Genomic DNA, 23,893 nt, shown 5'->3' with positions numbered 1-23,893 from the left:
CCAGGGAAGATAACAGCATCACTGTGATATAGGACCTGCACGATTAGGTACTTTTCCACAGCTTTCAAAAGTCCTGAGGTGCTCGTTAAAATTGGCTCAAAGTATACCTGCCATGTGCCCTGGGCCAGGGGAGACAAGTAAGTCAGGCCCAGCCTTTAGCTGTGAGTTGATGGACTTCTAGAGGGGTCAAGGAGAAGGCATATCCTGCCTGGCGCTATGACAGGTGTGATCAGGCATCTAGAGGTGGTTCTGAGGGATACGTATGCATCAAGATCCAGGCTAGGGGCTGGGAAGGTGGCTCAGTGGTAGAGCACTTGCCTTGCATGCCTGAGGCCCTGGGTTCGATTCCTCAGCACCACATAAGCAAAAAGAAAAAAGCCGGAAGTGGCGCTGTGGCTCAAGTGGTAAAGTGCTAGCCTTGAGCTGAAGAGCTGAGGGACAGCGCCCAGGCCCAGAGTTCAGGCCCCACAACCAGACCCAAAAAAAAGATCCAGGCTATAAAAGCAAGAAATTCAATCTGAACGCTCTGGCCCAAAGGAGCACATGTGACAAATTTTGGCAGGAGCAAGGGCTAGAAGAGAGGTACACAAATGCTCTATGCGCTCCTAGCACCAGCCTCATTCTCTTCAACAAGCTGTCTATGTCCCATGCTTGCAGCACATCTATACCCTACCCCCAGCCATCAGAGAGATTTTCTTTCACAGGCTCATGTACACAATCTAACAGAGAGCTGTGTTTGGTCCAGCACCATGAAATTTGACAACTGCTTGCCAGACCCCTTAACCAGAAGGGTAAAGATGTGAGGCCCAAAGTGTTGAGGACCAGGCAGGTCCTCAGGCTCAGCAGCACGGGCTTTGCCTAGGCAAGAAGTAATGGCCAAACCCAAGAACATCTGCTACTCTGGACCTGCAGAACCCTCCAAGGGAAGCCTGTCTTCCAGGGTACACCAGCATTGTAGGCAGAAGGGACAGCTATGACAGCTCTGTGGCTGCACCCCTTCCATTTACTTCATGTACTCCTCTCTGATCCCTAGTGGGGGCTGGTCCTGCCCCTGGGACAAGCAAAACAAGAGATCCTTCCAGTACAGGCCCACTCAGGCCAAGTTCACACAAGCAGGCTTCCCAGGCTGGTGTCTGTGCCATCTTGGCTTCTCACACATCTTGAAGCAAACTGGCAAAGAATTTCCTACACCACAAAGCAGAAAACTCTGGCTAGTCTGCTCCTCATATACTGGCCTCTTCACCAAGGCCCTCTCCTGTTCTAGAAATTGTTCAATAAACTGCACAGAGGATCCTCCAAACCTTGGCATTCCCTGCTTTATGCCCTGATGAATTCACATGGCTCACAAGAGGCTTGCAGCTTCTAGCATGATCTCGATGATGTAGAGCCAAGCAGTAAGCCACAATCATGGACCACAGACCTTTCAAGAGCATCGTGCCTGTCCCAGACAGAGGCTTCTTGCTTCAACAAGAGAAGCAACCATGAGGCCTCTTTTGCTTGAATGCCTCCAGTGACAGAAAATACCCTCCCTTGTGATGCAACGTATTTTGTGTGGGGACACACCAACATTTTATTAAGCTGAAACACGTCCCTACATTCTACCCATTATAAAGTCTATTTTCACTATCACAACTAATAATAGTGACTGTCCTTAGGTTTGCATATATTATCTTAAAGTATTTCATCTTCATAGCACTGTGATACAGCACTAATACTAGACTCATTTCAGGGATGAGCAAGTAGAACTCAGAAAGATTAAGTAATTTTCCCAAAGTCACACAAGTATCAGCACTATAGCAACACATGATGTTTAACCACTAAGCTATATTGCCTGGAACCATCTCTGGGCCTGAATCTGGCCATGGGGCCAGTGGGAACAAGGAAAAAGACCTTTTCTGGGCCTCTTCTCTGATCTGACCTTGCAGAGCAAGGATGCTCACTTCCTACCCCTGGATAAAACTGCCTATGGAAGCCAGACCACCTCCACCATAGACAAGAGAACAGAGGAGATTAAACACAGCAGCACGTGGCCCATAAAATGAGCAGAGCAGAACATCTGTCATCCCTGCTACATAAGAGGCTAAGATTAGGAGGATCACATTTCCAGGCCATCCCAAAGGGGAGGGAAAAAACCTTCATCTCAATGAAAGAAGCTGGGAGTCTGCAAAATAAAGAGGATGTGGGGGGAGGGAAAGTAGGAGAAAAAATGAAGGAAGGGGTAACAAGTTTGACAAGAAGTGTACTTAGTACTTACGTAACTGTAACCACTCTGTATATCACCTTGACAATTAAAAGATAATAATAAAATAAGGCAGGGGGGAGAGGGGAGAAGATTGCAGTAAAGGCACATGCCTAGGCAAAAAAGTGAGGCCCTATCTCAAAATAACCAGTGCACAAGAGGGCTGGAAGCATAGCTCAGAGGTAGATTATCTCCCTAGTAAACATGAGACTCTGATTTCAAACCCCAATGTGGCCAAAATAAAAAGGAATGGGAACCAAACACTGATGTCTTACACCTAGCTACTCAGGAGGCTGAGATCTGAGAGTCCTGGTTTGAAGCCAACCTGGGCAGAAAAAGTCCATGAGACTCTTATTTCCAATTAACCACCAAAAAGCTGGAAGTGAGGATGTAGCTTTAGTCCTAGAGCACTAGCCTTGAGAGGGAAACACACACACACACACACACACACACACACATACACACACACCAAGGTCCTAAGCATCAAGCCTAGTACTGGCACAAAAGAAGAGAAAGGGGAGAGGAGGAGAATGAGAAGAGATGAGAGAGGAGAGAGAGAAAGGTGGAGGTGGAGGAGAAAAGAAAGGACCTCCCCAGCAGATCCCTTAACCCTCAGCCTAAAAAGCATCTTGCTCCTCGGCCCCCACACACCTTCCTCTCACCATAGTGGATTCCATAGGTGAATAGAGTCAAATGCCCCATCCCCATGTCTCATAAGGGAGTGCTAAAGATCTGTAGCTACACCCCAGTTAACTGTTAGAACAGGTAAGCTAGACCCAGTAACCAGGAAAGAAATGCTTCCATTTGTTTAGGGGTCCCTCGAACCTTCAGGAATCAAGGAAAGAAGCTCCTCATAGATCGCCTTTGTCCCTTTTATTATTTATTATGATATCTACACCTTGTCCAGCTCTGGGCTCCCTCCCTGTAGGACTCAGAGACCTCCTTCTGGAGAGAGGCTAGGAAAACAGGCCTGGCCCAGCAGCTGGGTCCAGCTACTATTAGCTTTTGTCAAGAGATCCTACCTGGGCAGGACAGGTCTGGTCCCTTTCCCAAGGACCTGGGTCTCCCCTCTGCATAATAAGAGGTTTGGCCCGAGTTTCCTTGAATCACTGCCTGGCCAGGAAACCAGGCACCATGCAAGGCAGACAGACTGGCAAGCAGACCTCCTGGCTCCCTGCCTCCTCACCAAATTACTCCAGTCTCTCAATTTATGAGATGTTTATATTTCTGAAAAGTGGTGGCTAATTTTAAAGTACTAAAATCAAATCAAATTTCTGGATAAGACATCAAGGCCTGAAAGAGAGGGAAAGTAAATTCTGGTAGTCTGGAAAATAAATGTCAACCGTATCTCTTTCCCATACCTTATTTTTTTTGCAAATAGTACATAAGAAGGAAATATATACTAGAGAGAGCTTCTTCATGCACTAAAAACAAAACAAAGAGCCACTGATTATATCCAGTGGGGCCTCCCACACCACACGGGCCTCAGCCCTCCCTCCCCCAGTAGACACTCTCCAACAGGCAGGCCTGGCCACCCAGCCTTGCCCTAAATTCCCTTTAATGTGGTTGCTTCTGAAGTGTCCTTCCTGGGAGGTGTGTGGCTGATGGGTAAGGGTTTACAGAGAAGATGGCTTGAATTTTCCAATATGACTGGTGACATCATTTCAGGGCAGAGGCAACAGCCGCTCTCATCTCATCATCCAGAGGCCTCCAAGCCATGCTAAGTGAGGTTTGGCTACATAGGTTCCCCTCAAGGAAATTCTCCAGTCTACGGTGAAATCCCAGAGCATCTGAAGAAAGCATGGCTTAGAAATCACCTTTATGTGCTGCTGCGGGCCCTAAATGGAGCATCTTCAGTTAGTCCTTAGAAGCTGCCTACAGTCAGAGCAAGGTCACAAGATTTTATAAAGCCCGATTAGTTTGAAATTTATGCATTTATGTGCACATGTATGTGCAAGCATGTTTATTCTAAAACTGCATGGACATGCATGTAGATTGGGTTCACTGAGCCAACAAAGCAGTCTTCAGGACTGGAAAATGTTCTATGACAGCAAAAATACAAACTTAGCTATGGGCAGGGCTCTATTTATGCCTTGTCAGTCAGTGAACAAGAACCCAGCATGCAATCTAACAGATGCAAATAGCTCTGACACCATTTCAACTGACTAGGGTGCTACTGGTGGCTCATGCCTGTAATCCTAGCCACTCTGGAGGCTGAGATCTGAGGATCACAGTTCAAATCCAGCCCAGGCAGAAAAATCTATGAGACTCTTATCTCCAATTAACCACAAGAAAGCCAGAAGTGGAGCTGTGGCTCAAAGTGGTAGAGCACTAGTCTTGAGCATGGTGCCCAGGCCCTGAGTTCAAGCCCCATGACAGAAAGAAAGAAAGAAAGAAAGAAAGAAAGAAAGAAAGAAAGAAAGAAAGAAAGAAAGAAAGAAAGAAAGAAAGAAAGAAAGAAAGAAAGAAAGAGAAAGAAAGAAAGAAGAGAAAGAAAGAAAGAAAGAAAGAAAGAAAGAAAGAAAGAAAGAAAGAAAGAAAGAAAGAAAGAAAGAAAGAAAGGAAGGAAGGAAGGAAGGAAGGAAGGAAGGAAGGAAGGAAGGAAGGAAGGAAGGAAGAGGAGGAAGAGGAGGAAGGAAGAAGAGGAAGAGGAGGAGGAGGGAGGGAGGGAGGGAAGGAAGGAAGATAAAACTCAGGAGCAACCCCCTCACTGCCCACTTGGACTTCATGACCTTCAGAAGGTCTGGATGCAGGGTTTATTTCAAGATGGTGGCTCCACAGCAAACAGCTGTGAGTGGGCCAGATCTTCTCTTCCTTTTTCTTGCATAGCCAGCTCATCTGAGGTCTCCCCAGAGGAGAGGCCACTGCCCAGCCAGCCATCCCATTACCTCCCCAGGAGTACAGCCTTGGGTCTGAACTTGGGCTTTGGGCACACCTTTGCCAGCTGTGCTGTCTCCGGCTCTAGGCTTCCAGCAAATTCAGCTTAAAATCTCTGAGTCTCTCCCCTCCAATCACAGTACTGCACATTCAACCTCGCCTTTATTAACTCTGTGGAGACCTCCAAAGCATGGTCTCTCTGATTTCCACCCCTCCCAGCCCTCACTTCCCATTTCACCATCTTTGATCTCTTCATCTAATACACTATAGTTCTCTTACAAACACCCATTAACTTTCTCCCTCTCTCCCTACATCACATTCTCCCAAAGAAGCTCCTCTGTGGCACAGAAATAGAGGGACAAAGGTTCAACAAATGCAGCAATGATACTCACTAGACATTCTGTTGAAAACGACTATGCAACTTGTGGGTAGGGATGGGAGGAGAAAAGTGGGAGAGAATGGGGGAAGGAATGACATTTTCTGAAAAGAAATGTACTCTGTCTGACTTATGAAATGGTAACTGCTCTGGATATCACCCATAGAAGCACAATAAAAATACAAAAAGAAGCTCCTCTGTCTTGGTCTTCCCCTCCACATCCACACATTGATGACATTGGTGCACTGTTGCCCTCTGTTCACTGGAAAGCAGCAGCCACACATCTCATGTGCCCATGATGCTGCCAAGGATTCTGCCATATCTCCCTAGCATACATAAGCTCCAGACATCCAACACTGCCCCAGGCTCCCTCCCTTCTCACGACTGGGCCTCCTCTCTTCTCCTCCCCTATAGCTGATACACTCTTCCTCATTGCCCCCAACAGCCAAGTGCACAGAGTATCTGCATCCTCAGAATCCCCTCCCTGCCATCCCTGTCCAGCTGCTACTTTCCTGCATAGCAGAAAGGGAAGTCTACACCACTGCCGCTGTGTCTACCTCAATGATCTTCTGCAGTCCCCACCACCTCCTGGGAGCTAGCTGCTCGCTTGACCGCCATGTGGCACAGCCCGGCAATCATTTTCCTGTCCTGATCTCCCCTAGCCCTGGGCTTTCCCTGGCTATTTCTCTGGTTCTTCCCAGAATTCCTTAAGAGGATTATCCAACAACTCCCTCCATAGAGACCTGGATCGCCACTGGGCAGTTCACACTTGACAGCAGAACTCTGGATTCCACCCTAGATTCACTCCTCCTCATCTTCTCCATCTCTGCAAATGGCACCTTTCTAAAACAGGTGCTTAAGCCAAAATTCAAAGGGGAGAGGTGGATCAAGGATCAAGTCCCACAATCCCTGCTGGTTCTGGAAGTCAGCTCAGCTACCAGCAGCCCCCACATAAACTGCAGAGTCCAGACCATCTTAATGGGTCATCTTGGACCACTGCCTCTGATGCTGGAACATATCTCCTGCCAGGACATTCCATGGCAACCCAGATCTCTCCTTTCTTCAACATGTCCCTACATCTGTTAAGAAACACCTACTTATACTAGGTATAATGGGATTGGGAGGCAGGTACAAAAAGCAACAAGAGACAGACCAGCCTCCGCTCCCTGGTAAGCAATCTGTATCTGGAACACATTTTTTAAAAAATACTCTTGCAACTTGATAATAAAAGATAAATAATCCAATTTAAAACCTGGCAAAGAATCTGAGAAGACATGTCTTAAAAAAAAGCTATACAAAGATGGCCAATAAGCACATGTAAAGGTATTAGTATCATAGTCACCAGACAAATCAAAACCACAATTGAAAGCTACTTCACACCCACTAGGATGGCTAGAATCAAAGTCAGTTAATAACAAATGCTGGAAAGGACACAGAGAAATTGGAACCCTTATACACTGTGGTGGGAAATGGAAAATGGGGCAGTCATGTGGAAAATATAGTCCTATAGTCCCTCAAACAAGTCAACAGTTACTGCACAATCCAGAAATTCAATCGCTAGGTATACACCCAAGAGAAACAAAAATATATTTATACAAAACCTTGTCCATAGACATTTTTAGAAGCATTATTGATAGGGAAATACTCAAATGCCCTTCAACAAAAGAATGTATAAACAAGATGTGGTATATCCATGTAAGGGAATATTATGTTGCCATAAAAAAGAAGTACTAAGTACACACTTAACATAGAGGAAAACAATCCACCAAGTGAAACAAGCCAGATACAAAGGCTCATGCATCATACAAGAACATTTATATGAAATATCCAGAATAGGAAAATTTATAGGACATAAAGTAGAATATGGCTACAGGGGATATGGTAAGGAGGCACACACATATTTTTTAATGAGGTGATGAAAATCTTCTAACACTGACTGCAGAGAGGTTGCACATATCTGTGAATACAATAAAAATCCACTGAATTGTACACTTTAAATGGGTGAATTACATGGTACATGAATTGCATCTCCAGGCTGTTAATAAAAATCATGATGCATTCAGGGAGAAGAGAGGCATCCAAAGCTGCCTGCTACTGGGGAGGCGTGAGTCAACATGGCTCAGATGAAAGTCTGTAGACGCCGAGGTTCCGTGTAACTCAAACCTGATGTGAAGCCTCAACCACAGAACTCTGCTGGAGCCTCAGGGAAGCCAAAGGCTCAGCCCAAGCCAAGAAAAATCTGCAAGCTGATTCAGACAGAGCTTCAGCCTTGGGGACAGGCAGAGGTAAGGAGACATTTGGCAGTGGGTCTGAAACAGCCAGGCTTGCCCACACCTGCCATACTCTGCTGTACCCCACACCAGCAGAATTCACACCCCAGAGCAGGAAGAAGCGGCAAGAAGCCAGTTCCTCCATGCAGACTCCATTCTCAGGGTCAGGACCTCTTCTAGCCCTGAGGGCTGGTGGGTAAAAGTCATTGAGATCTTGCTGGGTACCCAGGCCATCTGCAGCAAGAATCTACCTCAGAGAAGAAGCAATATGGCAGGTGTGGTGGGTAAATACAGACCTTAGAGCTTGAGACTCCTGGGGTTCAAATCCTGGCTCTCCTACTCCTGCTACATGTCATCTTGGGCAAGTTATGTATCATTCTTGTGCTTTGAGACTACAGTAGTACCTATTTTGTAGATACTAAGAAAGCATTACACTGAAAGCACCTACTGTGGTCCTGACCATGCAGCGAGGGCTACAAAAGTGTAGCTGTCTTGATGCTCATCAGCATGTTTCAAATTCTGCCCCCGTTTTTCAGGAAGGGAGCAGTGCCCTCAGGGCTGGGAACATTGTAGCATCAAAATATTAGAGGGTTTGTCCCTAGCTTCTGGCTCCACTGTGGCCTGGCTTTGACCTGCTCAGATCCCCTGCCTATAAAAGGGAAGACAAACCTGGGAAAGAAATGCAGTGAAAGAAAAACTCTTTGCAAGAAAAACAGGGTGTTTTTCAAGGTTAAAAAGAGCCAGGGGCCAGTGGCTCACACCTGTAATCCTACTCAGGAGGCTGAGATCTGAGGATCACAGTTCAAAGCCAGCTGGGGCAAGAAAAGTCCGTGAGACTCTTATGTCCAATTAACCACCAGAAAACCAGAAGTGGCGCTATGGCTCAAGTGGTAGAGTGCTAGCCTTGAGCTGAAGAGCTGAGGGACAGTGCCCAGGCCCAGAGTTCAAGCCCCATGACTGACAAAAAAAGAAAGAAAAGAAAAGAAAAGTACATGTGCAGACAAGAAGTGGGGGAGCAGAAATGTACCCAGCTGTTAGGGGGTTGTGCTGGGTGGTAAGATCTGCTACAATTTTTTCTCTGTAAATTTTAGGTACTTCCCAACTATTCAATGATTTCCTTATCTCCAATGGCATGCCTGTTCTACCCAGAGCATGAAATAATCATATAATTCCTCTCCCCTAAAGAAGTTCAAAAAAAGAAGTTAAATGTGTCAGGCAAGGTTCACTATGACAAAATATCTGAGACAATTAGTTTAGAAGGAAGAAAGGTTGCTTTTGATTTATGGTTTCAGATCTCTTCATCCACTGGACATTTGGATCTACTGTTTTGGTGTCTGATGGCTCAGTACAGCTTTTCTCATGACAGCAAGTCAGAGACAGAGACAGAATAAAACAAAAGGAGGGGCCATGGTCCCAATACCTCCTTCACAGGCACACTGTCCATCCATGACTATGGACGGCACTGGATATATCAGGACCTAACTTCCTTCCATGGGGGCCCATTTCCCACAGGCTGGTGACCAAGCCTTTAAACAAGTGCCTTTGGGGAATACTCCAGATCCAAACTGTAGCACCAACATAAAGTAGCCCTCCTTTTCTGCCATGGCTTCCTGACAAGTGGTTCAGAGACTGCATCGGTGAGGGATACATACCTGGGGTTCCCTCCCAGGTATGTGCTACTAGCCCTCTCCAAGACTCAGTTTCCACATCTGAAGTCTAAGGCTAGGAAATGCCCATCCTAGCGTGGGTCCCCAGCAGGGTAGGGTCTTCTTTTCTTCCTCACTTGGCTCTCTGATCCTCCACCACCTGATGTCTGCTTTTGTCACGCTCACAGCAGACTCTCCCAATGGCCATGGAAGCAGGGCTTAGGGCTGGATGTTCATTTCATTCGCTCCAAGAGTCTGCAGAACTACTGTTACCTGGGCCACTTACCAGGCATGCAAACAGATCTCAGGTGTGCAGCCAGTGCTGAGAACCACACTTGTAAATGCCAGAGGCTTCCAGCCCATGCAATGTATGAATGAATTGCCTGTGTCTCTTTTCACCAATAGAGTAGGAGTTCATCACGATTCAGGGAGTGAGGAGAGAGAGAGAGAGAGAGAGAGGAGGAGGGAAGGAAGGAGGGAGGGAAAGAGGGAGGGAGAGAGGAGGGGAGGGAGGGAGGGGGAGGAAGGGAGGGGGAGGAAGGGAGGGAGGGAAGAAGGAAGAAGGAAGGAAGGAAGGAAGGAGAGAAAGACAGAAGGAAAGAAAGAAAGGAAGGAAGAAAGAAAGATGGACAGACCATCTGTGTGTGTCCTGAAGAGGATGGAGTTCAGGCAGGCTGCACCTGTACAGCTCCTGCATTGTAAGCCCCTCCATGGCTGAACAGGACCAAAAGCCTGCAGGACCACATGCAATCTGTGACTCAGTGCCATCTCATCTTCTCTCTGGATGAAGAATAATTTCCTAAATTTTCCCTGAGCAGGATGGAAGAAGGGGGAAAGCTCCGAAGAGGGTGATTTGCTGGCAGCCAATGGCAAATTAATGATGTCACAGCCACCCAATCTGGAGATAGGACAATCATTTGTGGTACCTCTAGGCTGATGTTTTCAATGATCATGATGATAATAAAGGTGATAATTAACTTGATCCTCTTGCATGAACTAAAGCTAAGTGCTCAGGTGGATCAAAAGCTTGAAAGAGGGATGATGGGTCACATTTGATTTCTTCCCTACACTCCCCTTCCCCCAGGAGACCTCCTACAAGCAGAGGTCCTGTCTCAGCCCCCCTCTGCAGGTGATCAGAGGCTCATCTTCATTGCAAGCTCTTCCCTGGAGCCCAGCCAGAACCAAGGCAGACCTCTCTGGGTCCACAGCCAACCCATTTCCATTCCCCAGTGCCCGGGAGCCACGTGGCTGGGAGCCTCTCCCACTTCGTCACCATTACAGCCCACCGTGCTTGGGCCGGGAGCTTTGCCTGGCCCCCTGCTTGGCCCTGAGTCTTGGCTGTGGCTTTGGGACGAGGAGACAGGAAGCAGCCCTTGTATGCCAAGAGGCAGCCTGACTGCCAGGCCCTGAGCTAATGAGCGGCTGCCTGTAAGGAAGTCCTGCAGTCTACAGCCCACAGCTTCGATGCCAGCCAGCCAACAGAAAGACAGCACCAGAGTAAAGTCACATCCAGCCCCTTGGCAGGAGCAGGTCCGACAGGTCTGGGTCCCAGCAGGCCTTCCCTCCGAGCCAACCCTGCAGCAGCCTGGATCAGACAGTGCTGTAAACTGTGCCACCGTTCATATAAATGCTTATCATGGAGTCTGACAAATACTCGGTCTGCAGTGAGTGGCAGTGGCTGAGGAGAGGCTCTCCAGGCCAGCATAGGAGAGTAGCAGTCGGTGTGGCCCTAGATGCTTGAAGCTCTGTGCTTGCCCTGTGCTAGCCCCACAAAGAGCCCATATATAGTATACTGCCACCCAGATGACACAGGCCTCCTCTGCACTGGGTAGAAAGTAGTCAAATCCTGCTGCTAGCATAAGTGTATGTTCTAGATTTCCAGAACTCTGACCGCTCATCACTGTGTGTCTGTAGGTTACCAGCACAGATACTCCACATTGCACCCAGTAGGCCCATTTGCTGGGTTCCCACTCGGACATCTGCCATTCATTCTACCTCTCCTCCATCCTTTCCTGCAGCAAAAACTCATTTGCTCATGAGATCTTGGCAGAGCAGGCCCACATTTAGATGCTGGGCATGCAGTCAACAGTTCCTTTTTGCACAGAGCTACCATACTAAGATATGGAGGGCGAGACAGGTACAAATACACAGACCTTCAACGCAGAGGGAAAGCATGGAGCAAGAGAAGCAGAGGGGTGGAGAGAACTGGAGGTGGAAGAGAGAGAAGATCATAGTAAGGCGATGGTTGAAAAATTGCTTGGGGGTGGGGGAACTAAAAGTCCGGGCCCAGCAATACCTGGATGTCCCCAGAAAGAGGACAGTGAGGAGGACTGAGGGACCATGTGGAGGAGGAGGAGCAGGAGGAGCAGGAGGAGCAGGAGGAGCAGGAGGAGGAGGAGGAGCAGGAGCAGGAGGAGCAGGAGAAGCAGGAGGAGCAGGAGGAGGAGGAGGAGCAGGAGCAGGAGGAGCAGGAGGAGGAGGAGCAGGAGGAGGAGGAGCAGGAGGAGGAGGAGGAGGAGCAGAAGGAGGAGGAGGAGGAGAAAGAGGAGGAGGATTTTTACAGGACTGCCGGGGGAGAGTAGACTGTGGGACAAGGATGATGGATTTGGTTAGTCATTCCCACCACCAAGGGAACAGGAAGCTTATGGCACCCTAGTGCTTCATTATTCTTTTTTTTCCCAGTCCTGGGGCTTGAACTCAAGCCTGGGCTCTGTCCCTGAACCTCTCTGTGCTCAGGGCTAGCGTTCTACCACTTGAGCCACAGCACCACTTCCAGCTTTTTCTGAGTAGTTTATTAGAGATAAGAGTCTCAGAGAGTTTCCTGCCTGGATGACTTCAAACCATGATCCTCAGATCTCAGCCTCCTGAGTAGCTAGGATTACAGGCGTGAGCCACCAGCACACAGCTTTTGTTGTTCTTTTTATGTCGTTCATTTTTCCTTTAGAATTGCTAGCACTAGCTGAGTGTGGTGAATCATACCTATAATCCAAGATACTGGGGATGTGGAAATCAGGAGAATCATGCTCAAGGGAAAACATGAGTAAGACCCGATCTCAACAACAAAAGCTAGGTATGTTGGGTGAACATTTGTCAATCTAGTCACACAGAATGTATAAAGAAGAGAATGGAGACATGGCTTGAGTGGGGGGAGGGAAGGGAGAGCAGTTTCTGGACAGGGGAAACAAGTAAATAGCTTCAAAGCAAAGACTGACCGAAGCCTTCAGCAACCTGCTAGGAACAAAACTGGCATTCAGACCAGATGTGTCCTGACAGACTCTCACCTTCCGATCTCTCTACAGCGGCCCATCCACAGCTCTCCCCAATGTTACTGGAGTACATGAAGCTGCGGGGTTTTTAATGTTCCACGACAGGTCATATGCACACAAGAGCAGCCCACCGCCCCTCCAATATTTTGAAAACAAAGAAAACAGAAGCCATAGTGACTATGGGACAAAAAATAATCACACCAGAAGGTTCCACTTGAGCATCAACTCCTACCAACTGGCCCGTTGCCATGTGTGTTCTTAGTCAGCCTCCTCTTTTTAGGGAAGACAGTGAGACACAGAGAAGTTGGACAGCCCCCCCCCCCCCAGCAGTGAGAACCACATAAACACCTCCTTCAGTACCCTACCAGGCTCAGGGATCCCAGGGAACAATCTCTTATAGCATCCATCACCCTGAGGCTGTTGCCATAGCTACCCTGTCATTGAACCTCATATGGTTTATGGTCTAAAGTCACATAGACTGTCCTCGTCCATCGTCTTGGCACAGGCCAAAAAAATGGTGGGAAAAAGAATGTTTGGCTGCTAGGTGAGTCTCTTCCCTTTCCTGAGCTTTGGTGATCTCGGCTGGACCTCTTCCCACCACAGCTACCTCCACCTCAGGCCAAGGCTAGGGTAGAGGATGGGAACCATGCTGCACTGAGACCCACCACATGGTATATACATGATGGGAGCCAGCGAAAGACACAGGGGGCTGTCACAGAAGCTCCAGGCTGCAAGGGGCCTGGGGGGCTGGGACTCCTGAGGACTCACTGGGAGGCAGGTGGGCAAACTCCATCTTCCATATGTCCCAGCCCCAATTCTCCAAGTAGCCTCAGTCACTGCTGGAGGAAGAAAAATCCAACCAGCCCTCATTGGAAGGAAAAGCCACTCTGTTTCAGAGCAGCAGCAGCAGTGAGGTGATGTCTGGCTTTTATTCCATATCATAAATAAGTTATTAATCCAGGGCAGACAGCAAGGCACAGCCACGAGGAGACAGGGAGTCAAGTCTGGAAGACCGGACAGCCTCAAGGACTGACTGATCTCCCAGCACTCACCCCTGGGCTGCACTCACACAGGCCACAGCCAGGTCAATCGGCCATCTGGGGAGCAGGAGCAAGAGCCCTGGGGTGGGCCTACAAGAAAACTTCTGTGCATCCCACCATAGTGTTGTTACAGTGACAGTACATGTTTCCATCTCTTGTCCCTGGCACTTCAGAGACTAATATCTGTATACTAAAGGCAGGGCTGAGGCTCAGACAGGCCTCATCGCTGTGCAGGAATGACAATATGGAGGTATGTTTACAAAGAAGGCTACAACAGCCCCTCCTGCCCCTATGAACTGTCACTTTGCAGTAAGATTTTGCTGCTCTTCCCCTCAAGCAGTGAAATCCATGTCCCCACACTGGGCCCAGGGCTCTCTTCAGCCAATAGAATGTGCAGCAGTAATACCAAGCAACTTCTGAAGCTAGGCCTTAAGGGGTTGTACAGCTTTTGCCTTCCCCTTCTTGGAATGTTGCCCAGGGACTATGGCAATGGTGGCTCATGGAGGAAGAGAGCCTTGGGCAGGGAGAGGACTGAGGCCACTAAGCTTATAGCCAATATCATACCCCCATGTGAATAAGGCCAGCTGGGACCCTCTAGCCCACCCTTTAAGAGAAAGCTCAAAAGTAACCAAGAGAGGGACTGCCCAGCAATCTACAGAACTGTGAGGAATGACACAGAGTGCTGCTTAAGTCCCTCCATTCTGGGATGTTTTGTTACTCAGCAGTGGATGACTGACTCACTCATGTGCCCATGCTGCCTTCCTTCCCCAGGGAAGCCTTGCTGCCTGCATTTCAGGATCTGGCAAGGGCCAAACAGTCCCATGCTGACTCTAGCCTGCGGCTCCAGGCGCTCACTCACGGCCAGAAGGCTGTCACACAAGGGGAAAGTTAGTGCATTTGGGCAGGTATAGGTTCAAGGGATGGACTCAAGTGAGAGGCTGACAGGTTCCCTCACATACCCATTGTGGGTGAACAGCAAGCTGCACCCAGGCCTGGCAAGGCTGGGACTGGCATGGGCTCTGCCTATCTGGCGGAGGACCCAAAGGCCCCTCTGGTATAACAGCTAGACAAATGAGATGCTCTGCATTTCCTTCTTTTTGCCAACTTCCTCAGACCCCATGGACTTATCACTGAGGCCCCACCTCTCATAGCCACAGTTGACATGTCACTAGTACTATGTGGCCCTTTACCCACTGACCGCTCTATGAAGGGATGATTTTTAGTGTTCCCACGTTGCGGCACAGAGTGGTGACGTAGCTGCTCAAGGTCATACCGCATGCACATGGCAGAGCTGGGATTTCAACCCAAGTGGTTCTGGGGTCACCCTCTCACTCCTAGCACAGAGGGCTTCACTGCTAGGAGCAAAGTGAGTTCCTACCTGCCATGTTGATATACTGAAACCAAATTACCACCAGACCTGGTTGAAAGTGGGGCCTTTATTGCGACCTTATAAACGCACTGCAGGGACTCAGCTAAACCTCTGATTATTTTACTATATTTTCTGAATTAGCATGTTAGTAATATGAGGAGTTGTGGTAATTCTATACACATAGTGTCTAGTAGGTTTAATTATACTGTCTTTACATAGACCTCTTCACCCCTCAGTATCCTTTCCTCTTCTTCTCTCTGGTTGACCCCTCCCCCAGATTATCTCCCATTTACACTTAAGTCCCATCATCATCATTGTAGGTGCGTATTCTACAAATTAGTGAGAACCCATGATATTTGGCCTTTTGGGGGAAAGCGGGAGTGTAGTATTGGTACCTGAACTCATGGCCTGGATGTTGTCCCTTAGCCTTTTGCACAAAGCTGGTGTTCTACCACTGAAGCTATACCTCTACTTCTGGCTTGTGGCAGTCAACTAGAGATAAGAGTCTCACAGACTTTCCTGCCCCAGCTGGCTTTGAGATCCTTAGATCTCAGCCTCCTGAGTAGCTGGCATTACAGGAGTGAGCCACCAGTACCCCACCTCTACCTTCTTGTTACACTATAGTAATACTAGGTACACTTCCTGACCCAGGAAAAGAGGGCTGACTTTCACCCCTGCAGTCCCTAGTCAAGGGCCTAGCCATGAGGCAAGGACACATATATGGTCAGTAGAATGTTCCAGTGAACTCTTCTCAGCACAATCCTGCCCAGGAAGGTACAGGAATTCCCTAGCACTGGCAGAGGACACCATGCAGAAGGAGGCAGCTAACCTCAGACGTCTGCTGATAATCTACATGTCAAGTCAACACAAGAGACTCTAGAGATCTTCCTCACATTGGTCATTATTAATGATTACTATAGTAATGACTAGTCAATTAATGTTACTATTAATAATAATCTTCATTTGTCAAGGCCCCACCATCAATGGGACACATCACATGTTCTCATTAAATCTTCTGAACCTCCTACAGACTGCCGCTCTCTTCTTCCCTTCCTTACAGATGAGAAACTGAAGCCCAGAGAGATTTAGGAACTTAACTCAGGGTCACACAGACAGTGGGCATTAGGGTTGAAGATCCCACACTTTCCACTGACTAGACCATCTCATAACTACAACTAGCAATGCCTTTCCAGGGCCTTCCTATAGCCAGGCACTTCCTGCAACAGTTCACACACTGTACAACCCAGCACTTAAAGTACACATTTACTGCTGCTCAGGATCTATACGGCTGTGCAGCCACCACCATCATGGATTTTGAGTATTTTCACTGACAAAGAAAAGGGGAAAGAGCACTCACTCTTCAGTCACTGCAGACCCATTGTAAAGATAGCAGAGCTGTGTCTCTGAGGGCTTCCTGGACCTCACAGGACTGGGATTCTGCCTCCCTGCCCCCTCCCACTGTCTGCCAGGGTCTACTCAGAGTAACCCATTAACAAGGCAGGATCTGCCGAGTGGAAAACAGAACCAGATGTGACAAATCTTACACGTGTGACCACTTCCTTGCCAGGCCCTGACTCACAGAGGCACTGAAGGATAGGGGGTGGGGGGGAGGGAGGTAGCATAGCTAAGCCTCCACTGGCCTCGAGACCCAGGACCCAGGAAAGTAGAGATGGTCTGTGGTCTGGGAGTGTACAGCCCCAATTAGAAATGGGGTCCCCTTTCTGCATCTCACCCCTGCATCCCACAGCTCCTCCCGAACTAGCTCCAACATAGGTCCTGTGTTCCTCCCGTCTGAAGAGCTGCCCGGTGCATATTTTGTAGACATTGGATATGAGGTTAAAATCCAGAGACCTTATCAAAGCATGGAGTTGAACCTAGTCATCAGAGCTTCTGTAGCATGCCTGATCCAAAGGTAAGCTCTTAGGGCCGTGAGAAGTGGCCACTGCTCTCCCAGAACTCTGGCATTGCCCTGGCTGAGCTGGGAATGAGGAGGCCTCTACTAATGAGATGATGGACTCAGGGGAGGGCAGGTAGGGGGTGCCACCTTGGCCTGGAGGACAGGCACTTGTATAACTTCCCTCTTGGCATGCGGCATGCCAGAGGTGTTCAGTAAGTGTAGGCTAGATGTCTCAACTAAAGCAGCTTCCTGAGAACCTCCTGTGGTATGGAACCAGCTCAAGAATCTGCTGACACCTGGTGATTGTCCACTAGATGCCCAAGGGAACAGGACCAAAAAGGCTCATGAGCAGAAATCCTGTGAGGATGATGGTGTGGCCACATGGTACAGGGTGTTGGAGACAAGTTGTGCTCTGGACATTGGGGTGGAGGTGGGGCTAATTGGAGAGCCTGGGCTGGGCCTGTCTGGGATGAGACCGCTGGCGTTGGTGGCCTCCTAATACGTGTTCTCATTAGCTGTGTGACTTTGAGGAGGTCACTTGCTCTCTCTGGGTTTCATGCTCCTCATTTATCCAAAAAAAAAAAAAAAAAGGCTGTACTGGATACTTACTTCCTGACCCAGATAAATCAGTCCTGTGTGATATTTCTCCAGGCTGGGTCATGTCTCAGGCTGATCAGGGGTAGGCTTGCCCCCATGACATACCATGCCCATAGGATTGCCAAACTCAGAGGAACCTAGGAGATTGCCATTTGAGCTGGGACAGTGGGAAGAAGGGCTGGCAGCTTATAAGAATATGAGCTGAGTCTCTTACCAATCCATCACAGTTGCTTAGGGCAACAGCTGCCCCGGGCATTCCGGTGACACCTCCAGTGTACACACACTCCTGCTGCAAGGGCTGCCGGAGAACCTCCTGAAAATCCTCCTGCCACTCCACGGAGGCCCCAGGCACCACCAACCTCCGCTTGGGCTGCAGGCGCAAATGTAGCTCCTTCCCGAATACAGTCACGTTGAAGTAGAGGAAGTGATGCCCAGCCCTGCCAGGATGCCGGGTCCCTCCTTCCGGGCGCAGGGGGCTTCGAGCCACCCGGTGACTGGAGTGCGATGAGGGAAGAGGTGGCCGGTCCACACCCACACTCCTTGTGGAGGCTGCTGAGGGACCAGACACCACATGGGAAAGAAAGTGTCCCCGAAAATCTGTACTGCAGGGCACAGTCATACCATAGTCATTCAGCTTCCCAGAGAGGCGAGGCTCTGTCAGAAGAAAACAAAGGGTCATTTCACATGCAGAGGTAACAGGGAAGCTGGAACTGCCATGAGGATGGGCTGGGACTTGGCAACTTCAACGGACCCCCTTCACCCATAGGTTCTTCCATCTTTCACTGGTTGCTTTCTGAGCCTCTGGATTTCTACACTTGGAAGAACGATACTCAGAGAGCTATCAACTTGTGGGGGCATTAAACATTGCTCCCTGTAGCCCTCAGGTCCTTTTTATATTTAGCAGAAGAAAGCAAACGATGCCAAACAGAGCCTTATCACTCTAGCAACAAGCTTTCCAACCCTGAGCATTGCCAAGGAAGGGGCTGAAATTCTCTGAAATCCTTCAGGGCAAGAGCAGGGAAGACCCAATCTGCCCAAACTCTCCCAGTGAGCTGAAGTCACCAGATCAGACAGGGGTAGGGCCTTCCTCACCAAGCTCTAAGAATACACTGCCAAAACAAACACACCTAGAAACCCAGGGGAGCCTGGTCCATGGCGAGGAGGAAGGTGGGGCTGCAGGAGGAAGGGAAGGAATACACAGTTCTCTCTCTCTCTCTCTCTCTCTCTCTCTCTCTCTCTCTCTCTCTCTCTCTCTCTCTCTCTCTCTCTTTGTGTGTGTGTGAGAGAGAGAGATTCTCAAGGTTACAAAGAAAACTTTTTTCAAAGCAGCATAGTGGCTGCAAAGCTTTCGACATGGCCCAGCTCCAAGCAGGATAAATATAGATCTTCAAAAATAAAAGGAGACATGGAGGTGACCTGCCCACTTGGGTTGAATTAAGTGTGAGGTCATGGCCTCATGCTCCAGGACACATGCCAGCCACCTCATCCTCACACAGCTTTCCCTACACCAGGCCAGGCCAGGCAGGAATGACAGCTCCCTGGCTTCCAAGCCTAGTGATTCATGGATACAACTTTGGGAGGAATTTTCGTTTCCACACAGCTCTCTCATCTCTCCAGTTCCCGGTGCTGATAAAACACAGAAAACGGTGTCCTGAAACTCCCAAGGTAGTCAGTGACCAAGTGCTCACTCTCCTCTTACCCACGCTATCAACTGCATGCTTCAAGGTGGGAGACAGTGAGTCTGGCCTGCACCTGGCTGGGTCCAGGCTGCTGCAGATTCTGCTGGAGGGGACCAAAGATGCAAAGCTGGTTCTGTGAGGCTGGGTGTGCGCCCAGTGTTCTCTGCAGTGTGTGTGTGCATGGCAATCACCTGCTAGCCCGACCGAGTGTGAGGCAACCAGATACACAAGCGCATGCTCCCACACGGGCGAGCCCATGTTGGAGACCACAGACACCGAAAATGAAGGACATACCGGAGGTAGCAGAGGGACAGACAAACAGACAGACACTAAGAGACTCCATGCTCCCACAGCCTCTCCGGGGGGGGGGGGGGGGGGTCTCTCTATAGTGATAGAAAGCGAGAGAAAACCAAAGGGAAGAAGCAAGAACAGCTCAGCTCCGACGGCGCGTACCGCTTCCCATCAGATGCTCCAACCTTGTGCCGGTGGCTCAGCACCCCGCGGCCCCCACGCGGCCCCGTGCACCCGACCCTCACGCACCTGGGGCCTGGCTGCCCGCGGCGGCGGCGCTGAGCGCGCAGGACAGGGGCAGCAGGCAGCACAGCAGCGCTCGGAGCCGAGCCATGTGTCTGCGCGCGCGCGCGCGGCGACGCGGGCCGAGCAGGCGTCCGAGTACCGGCCAAGCTGAAGCGCACCCGGGCCGCCCCTGCGAGCGCCGGCCTCGGGCCTCCGCCTTCTCCGGGCCTCGCAGCTTCCCGCTCCCGGGCCCCCTGCACGGTGCCACTGCCGGCTCGGACCGCTAAGCTGCGGGCGGGACCGCGGAGCCGCCGACGTGCCAGCGCCCCGGTGCCCAGCGCCGGCTGCGGGGACCCCGGCGGGACGGGGCTAGGGGCTCGGGGCGGGCCAGGGGTGGGCACAGCGGGCGGGGCGGGGCCGGGCGCGGGTCGGGGCGGGGGGCGCCGGCGCCCGGGGGCGGGGCGGGACTGCGGCAGGCTGCGTCCGGGATCGGAAGTGCCACGCGGAGCTGCAGCGGGGGCTCCTGGCACGCGCGCGCACACACGGGGCGATCATCCCTTCCGACGCCAGAGCTTTCCGGAGTGATGGCCCCAATACGCCTCTTTCTCCGCTCCAGGGCTGCTGGGTGATGCTTCAGAGCCTGAGCTCCGAAGGGGGTCAGGCAGGATGGAGGAGAACAGAGTGTGCACCCAGGAAAAAGCCGCCCTCCTCTTCTCCTAGTGGCCCCGATGCCCCACCAGCTGCCGACCCCTTGCATCAACCCATTTTGCAGATTACAGCTTCTTGGCCTCCGGGGAGTTCTGAGTGTCCTGAGTCTCAGCCAAGAGTAAGGCTGAGTGGAGAAAGTTTAAATTATTGTTATTGTTGTTGTTGTTGTTGTTGTTGAAATAAAGTCTGACAAATGATGCTGAAGTTTCCGAAAGCAGGTTCAGTGAGCCAACAAGTATCATCATCCAAGCTACACTGGAGATCCCAGTTATTTGGAAATGGCACACACACACACACACACCCAAGCTGATCTATAGTAAGTGCAGAAGCAGAGGACTCGTTCTGGTTCTTTAAGATCTGTGAGGTTGCTGAGTATGATGGCTCACCTCTGTAATAAGAGCTGTTTGGGAAGCAGAGATCAGGAAGATCGCAGTTCAAGGATAGCCTGGGCAAATAATTTGCAAGACCCTATCTGAACCAATAAAGCTAAGCAAGGTGGGACACAGTTGTCCCAGCTGGGCAGGAAGTGTAAATAGGGGGATAGAGCTAGGTTCCAACTATCCAGAACAAAATGGGAGATCTTGTCTCAAAAATAATGAAAGTTAGAAAGTCTGTGGGTGTGGCTCAACTGGTAGACCATCTGCCTAGCAAGTATGAGACCCTGAGTTCAAACTCCAGTACTGTTCCACACCCCCCCCCAAAAAAAAGATCTATGCAGTCAAGAACCAGGGAAGGTGCTCTGTGGGGAAACTGATAATGCAGGAATAAAGGCAGGTGGAGCCATTCTGCTCTGGCTGTCTAGAAACCCACCAAATGACTGCAAGATAATAATTCCCTTTCTCAGGGTATCTATCTTCCAAGCTGTAGGATGCAACACGTGAGATTAGGATTCCTGCTGAGAGGTCCTCACAGCGAAAACTCCCTTTAAAAACTCAGGGGCCTTGGATCCATCCTGCATCCAGCAGAGCAAGTCAAGAAGGACAGAGTACAGCTGGGCCCTCAGCCTCTGAGTCATGAGCCCAGGGCTGGGGCCGACCCTGCAGAAAGTCTGGCAAACAGAAAGCCAGGCCTCACCCTGCTTCCCTGCCCCCACCTCCTTCCCTGGGGCGACAATGCTTGCTTTTGTTGGCAAGTATTATGTGTCCAGGCTTTTTTTTTTTTTCTACTGAGGAAGCCTTTGTTAGGAAGAAGGGGACTGGATGTGGGGGCATAACTCAAGAGTCTGGGCCAGAAGTTGGGGAAAATGGCTGGGTGGCCCCATTTTCTGGAGATCAACAGAGCCATAGCATAGAAATCTATGAGCATCAGCTGGGGACCTTCCTGGGAATGTGAGTTCTGGCTTTCCCAGGCTCTTACCTAGGGATTGTGTGCAAGAAAGAATGTCTTGGGGGCTTCTCTGGTTAATGGTCTCTAATCTTTTCTCCATTACACAGTGAAAAGCCCTGGGGAGAAGAATACAAGAAGTTAGCACTGTGTTGAGCCAGCAACCATACAAGGACACTTGCCAGTGAGGACTAAGGAGACCTTGGGAAGTGGGGGTGGGTCAAGGGGAAGACTTCCTGGGAGACTAGATTCCAGCTGCATTCTCCACAGGAGAGGTGTAAAGAAGGGAATTTCCTGATTTCAGCACAGTCAGAAGAAGGAAAAACCAGACCAGCAAGAACCTAGGATTTAAGAACCCAGGAAAAGCTGAGCGCAGGTAGCTCACGCCTGTAATCCTAGCTACTTAAGAGACTGATATCTGAGGATCGTAGTTCAAAGCCAGCCCAGGCAGGAAAGTCCGTGAGACTCTCATCTCCAATTAACCACAAGAAATCCAGAAGTGGAGCTGTGGTTCAAGTGGTAGAATGCTTACCTTGAGCTGAAGAGAAGAGCTGAGAGATAGCACCCAGGCCCAGAGTTCAAGCCCCATAACCAACCAAAAAAAAAAAAAAAAAAGGTGGGGGGGACTCAGGAAAAGGAAGGTGGAAGGGTCTAAGTATGGAATGGTTTGCTGCCACAAGTCTGAAAATCAGCTGGGTGGGCTGTGGAGACAAAGCCCCTGCACTTAGGAAGAAAGCAGGCCCAGCCTCTAGCCTGAGCTCCTTTGAGCAAAGTCAAACTTCAGTCAATGCTCCAGCTCCATTTTACAGTTGGGCAAACTAAGATCTAGAGCAGGAAACGGACTCTAGACTCAAAATAACTGGTCACACAGCTAGTTTAGAGCGGGGCCAGCCCCATTCACCCACTGACTTCACTCCAAAGGCACCTGCTATCAATCATAAAAGCAGTCTCAGACAAGCCCCTCTTCCTTTCTCTCTTTCTTCCTGCTTGGCATTCATGATGAGATAAAGATGGAAACATAAAGTCTCCCCACCTTAAAGGGAATTTCATATGGCTCCCAAAGAAGAAAGGGAGTCATGACGCTCCAGAGCCCAGAGCCCAAAGCTTCGGACAGGTTGCAGTGGATGGGTAGAGGCACAGCATTGTCATTTGCGGGGGAGGGGGGGGCACGGACAGCAAGTGGCTGTGTTCATTGAGTACCAGCTGCTGTGCTAAACATTCTGTGGCCACCTAGAAAAGGCGAGGAACCCAGAATACATTCAGAGGGTCTTTGTCTTATAACCAATGACCAGTAGGGATCTGAAGTACTCAGGAGAGGAGACAGGAATTCTCCCCTAGCTCAGTGACAGGCTCCACTGTGCACCTAGGTAAGCCAGTCAGGAGGCCAGGCAGCCAGGGGCTGCACTTGTCACCTCCAAATCTTACGGAGCAGACTCCAAAGGATTTTCCAAGTACAGCTATTTCTCTCCATTTCAAACACACACACACAAGGTCCATCAGTATATTCTGCTCTGGGCACTCGCATAGTTTTTTTTTTTTTGGTCCAGTCGTGGGCCTGAACTCTGGGCCTGGACGCTGTCCCTCAGCTCTTCAGCTCAAGGCTAGCGCTCTACCACTTGAGCCACAGTGCCACTTCTGGCTTTTTTCTTTTTGCTTATGTGGTGCTGAGGAATCGAACTTGCATGCTGAGGCATGCAAGGCAAGCGCTCTACCACTGAGCCACCTTCCCAGCCCCACTCGCATAGTTTTATCCTAACAGATCTCTCTGTTCCGCTTTGGCCACTAGAATCTTCTCCAATGGCATCCAGAGAAGCTAACTGAATCCTACCTCACAGTATATGTCCTTCTCTGCTGTCAGACCTCCAAAGGCTCTGATTTTCTCAGCATAAAGGCTAGACTCCCCTGTCTCCTACTCCATAGTCCTGCAGCCTAGCAGTTTACGGGGGCCATGTGCACCCTGCTTCAGGGGCTTTGCACAGGCCATTTCCTATGTTCTGAAGACTCTATTCTCTCCTTCACCCAGACTCTTTCTTTTTTTTAACCCATCCAGGGGCACTGTCCCTGAGCTTCTTTATGCTCAAGGCTAGCAC

At 49.8% G+C, this 23,893-nt stretch overlaps 1 protein-coding gene across 1 annotated transcript in view; it reads right to left on the bottom strand.

The window, feature by feature from the left end:
- Positions 1–19,881, bottom strand: part of Adamts14 (ADAM metallopeptidase with thrombospondin type 1 motif 14) — a 65,597-nt gene extending 45,716 nt beyond the window's left edge. Inside the window, exons 1-2 of the mRNA XM_042696460.1 lie at positions 19,797–19,881; positions 17,792–18,231 (exon numbers count right to left, since the gene is read on the bottom strand). Of these exons, the coding sequence (XP_042552394.1) occupies positions 17,792–18,231; positions 19,797–19,881 (525 nt within the window). The remainder of the gene's footprint in view (positions 1–17,791; positions 18,232–19,796) is intronic.
- Positions 19,882–23,893: the final 4,012 nt, after the last annotated feature.

The sequence above is a fragment of the Dipodomys spectabilis genome, unplaced genomic scaffold (assembly GCF_019054845.1).
Source record: "Dipodomys spectabilis isolate Male_0828 unplaced genomic scaffold, ASM1905484v1 ptg000207l, whole genome shotgun sequence".
In the NCBI taxonomy this organism is placed as follows: Eukaryota; Metazoa; Chordata; class Mammalia; order Rodentia; family Heteromyidae; genus Dipodomys; species Dipodomys spectabilis.
The sequence above is the reverse complement of the archived record's forward strand: the minus strand, read 5'-3'. Positions and strand labels throughout refer to the sequence as shown.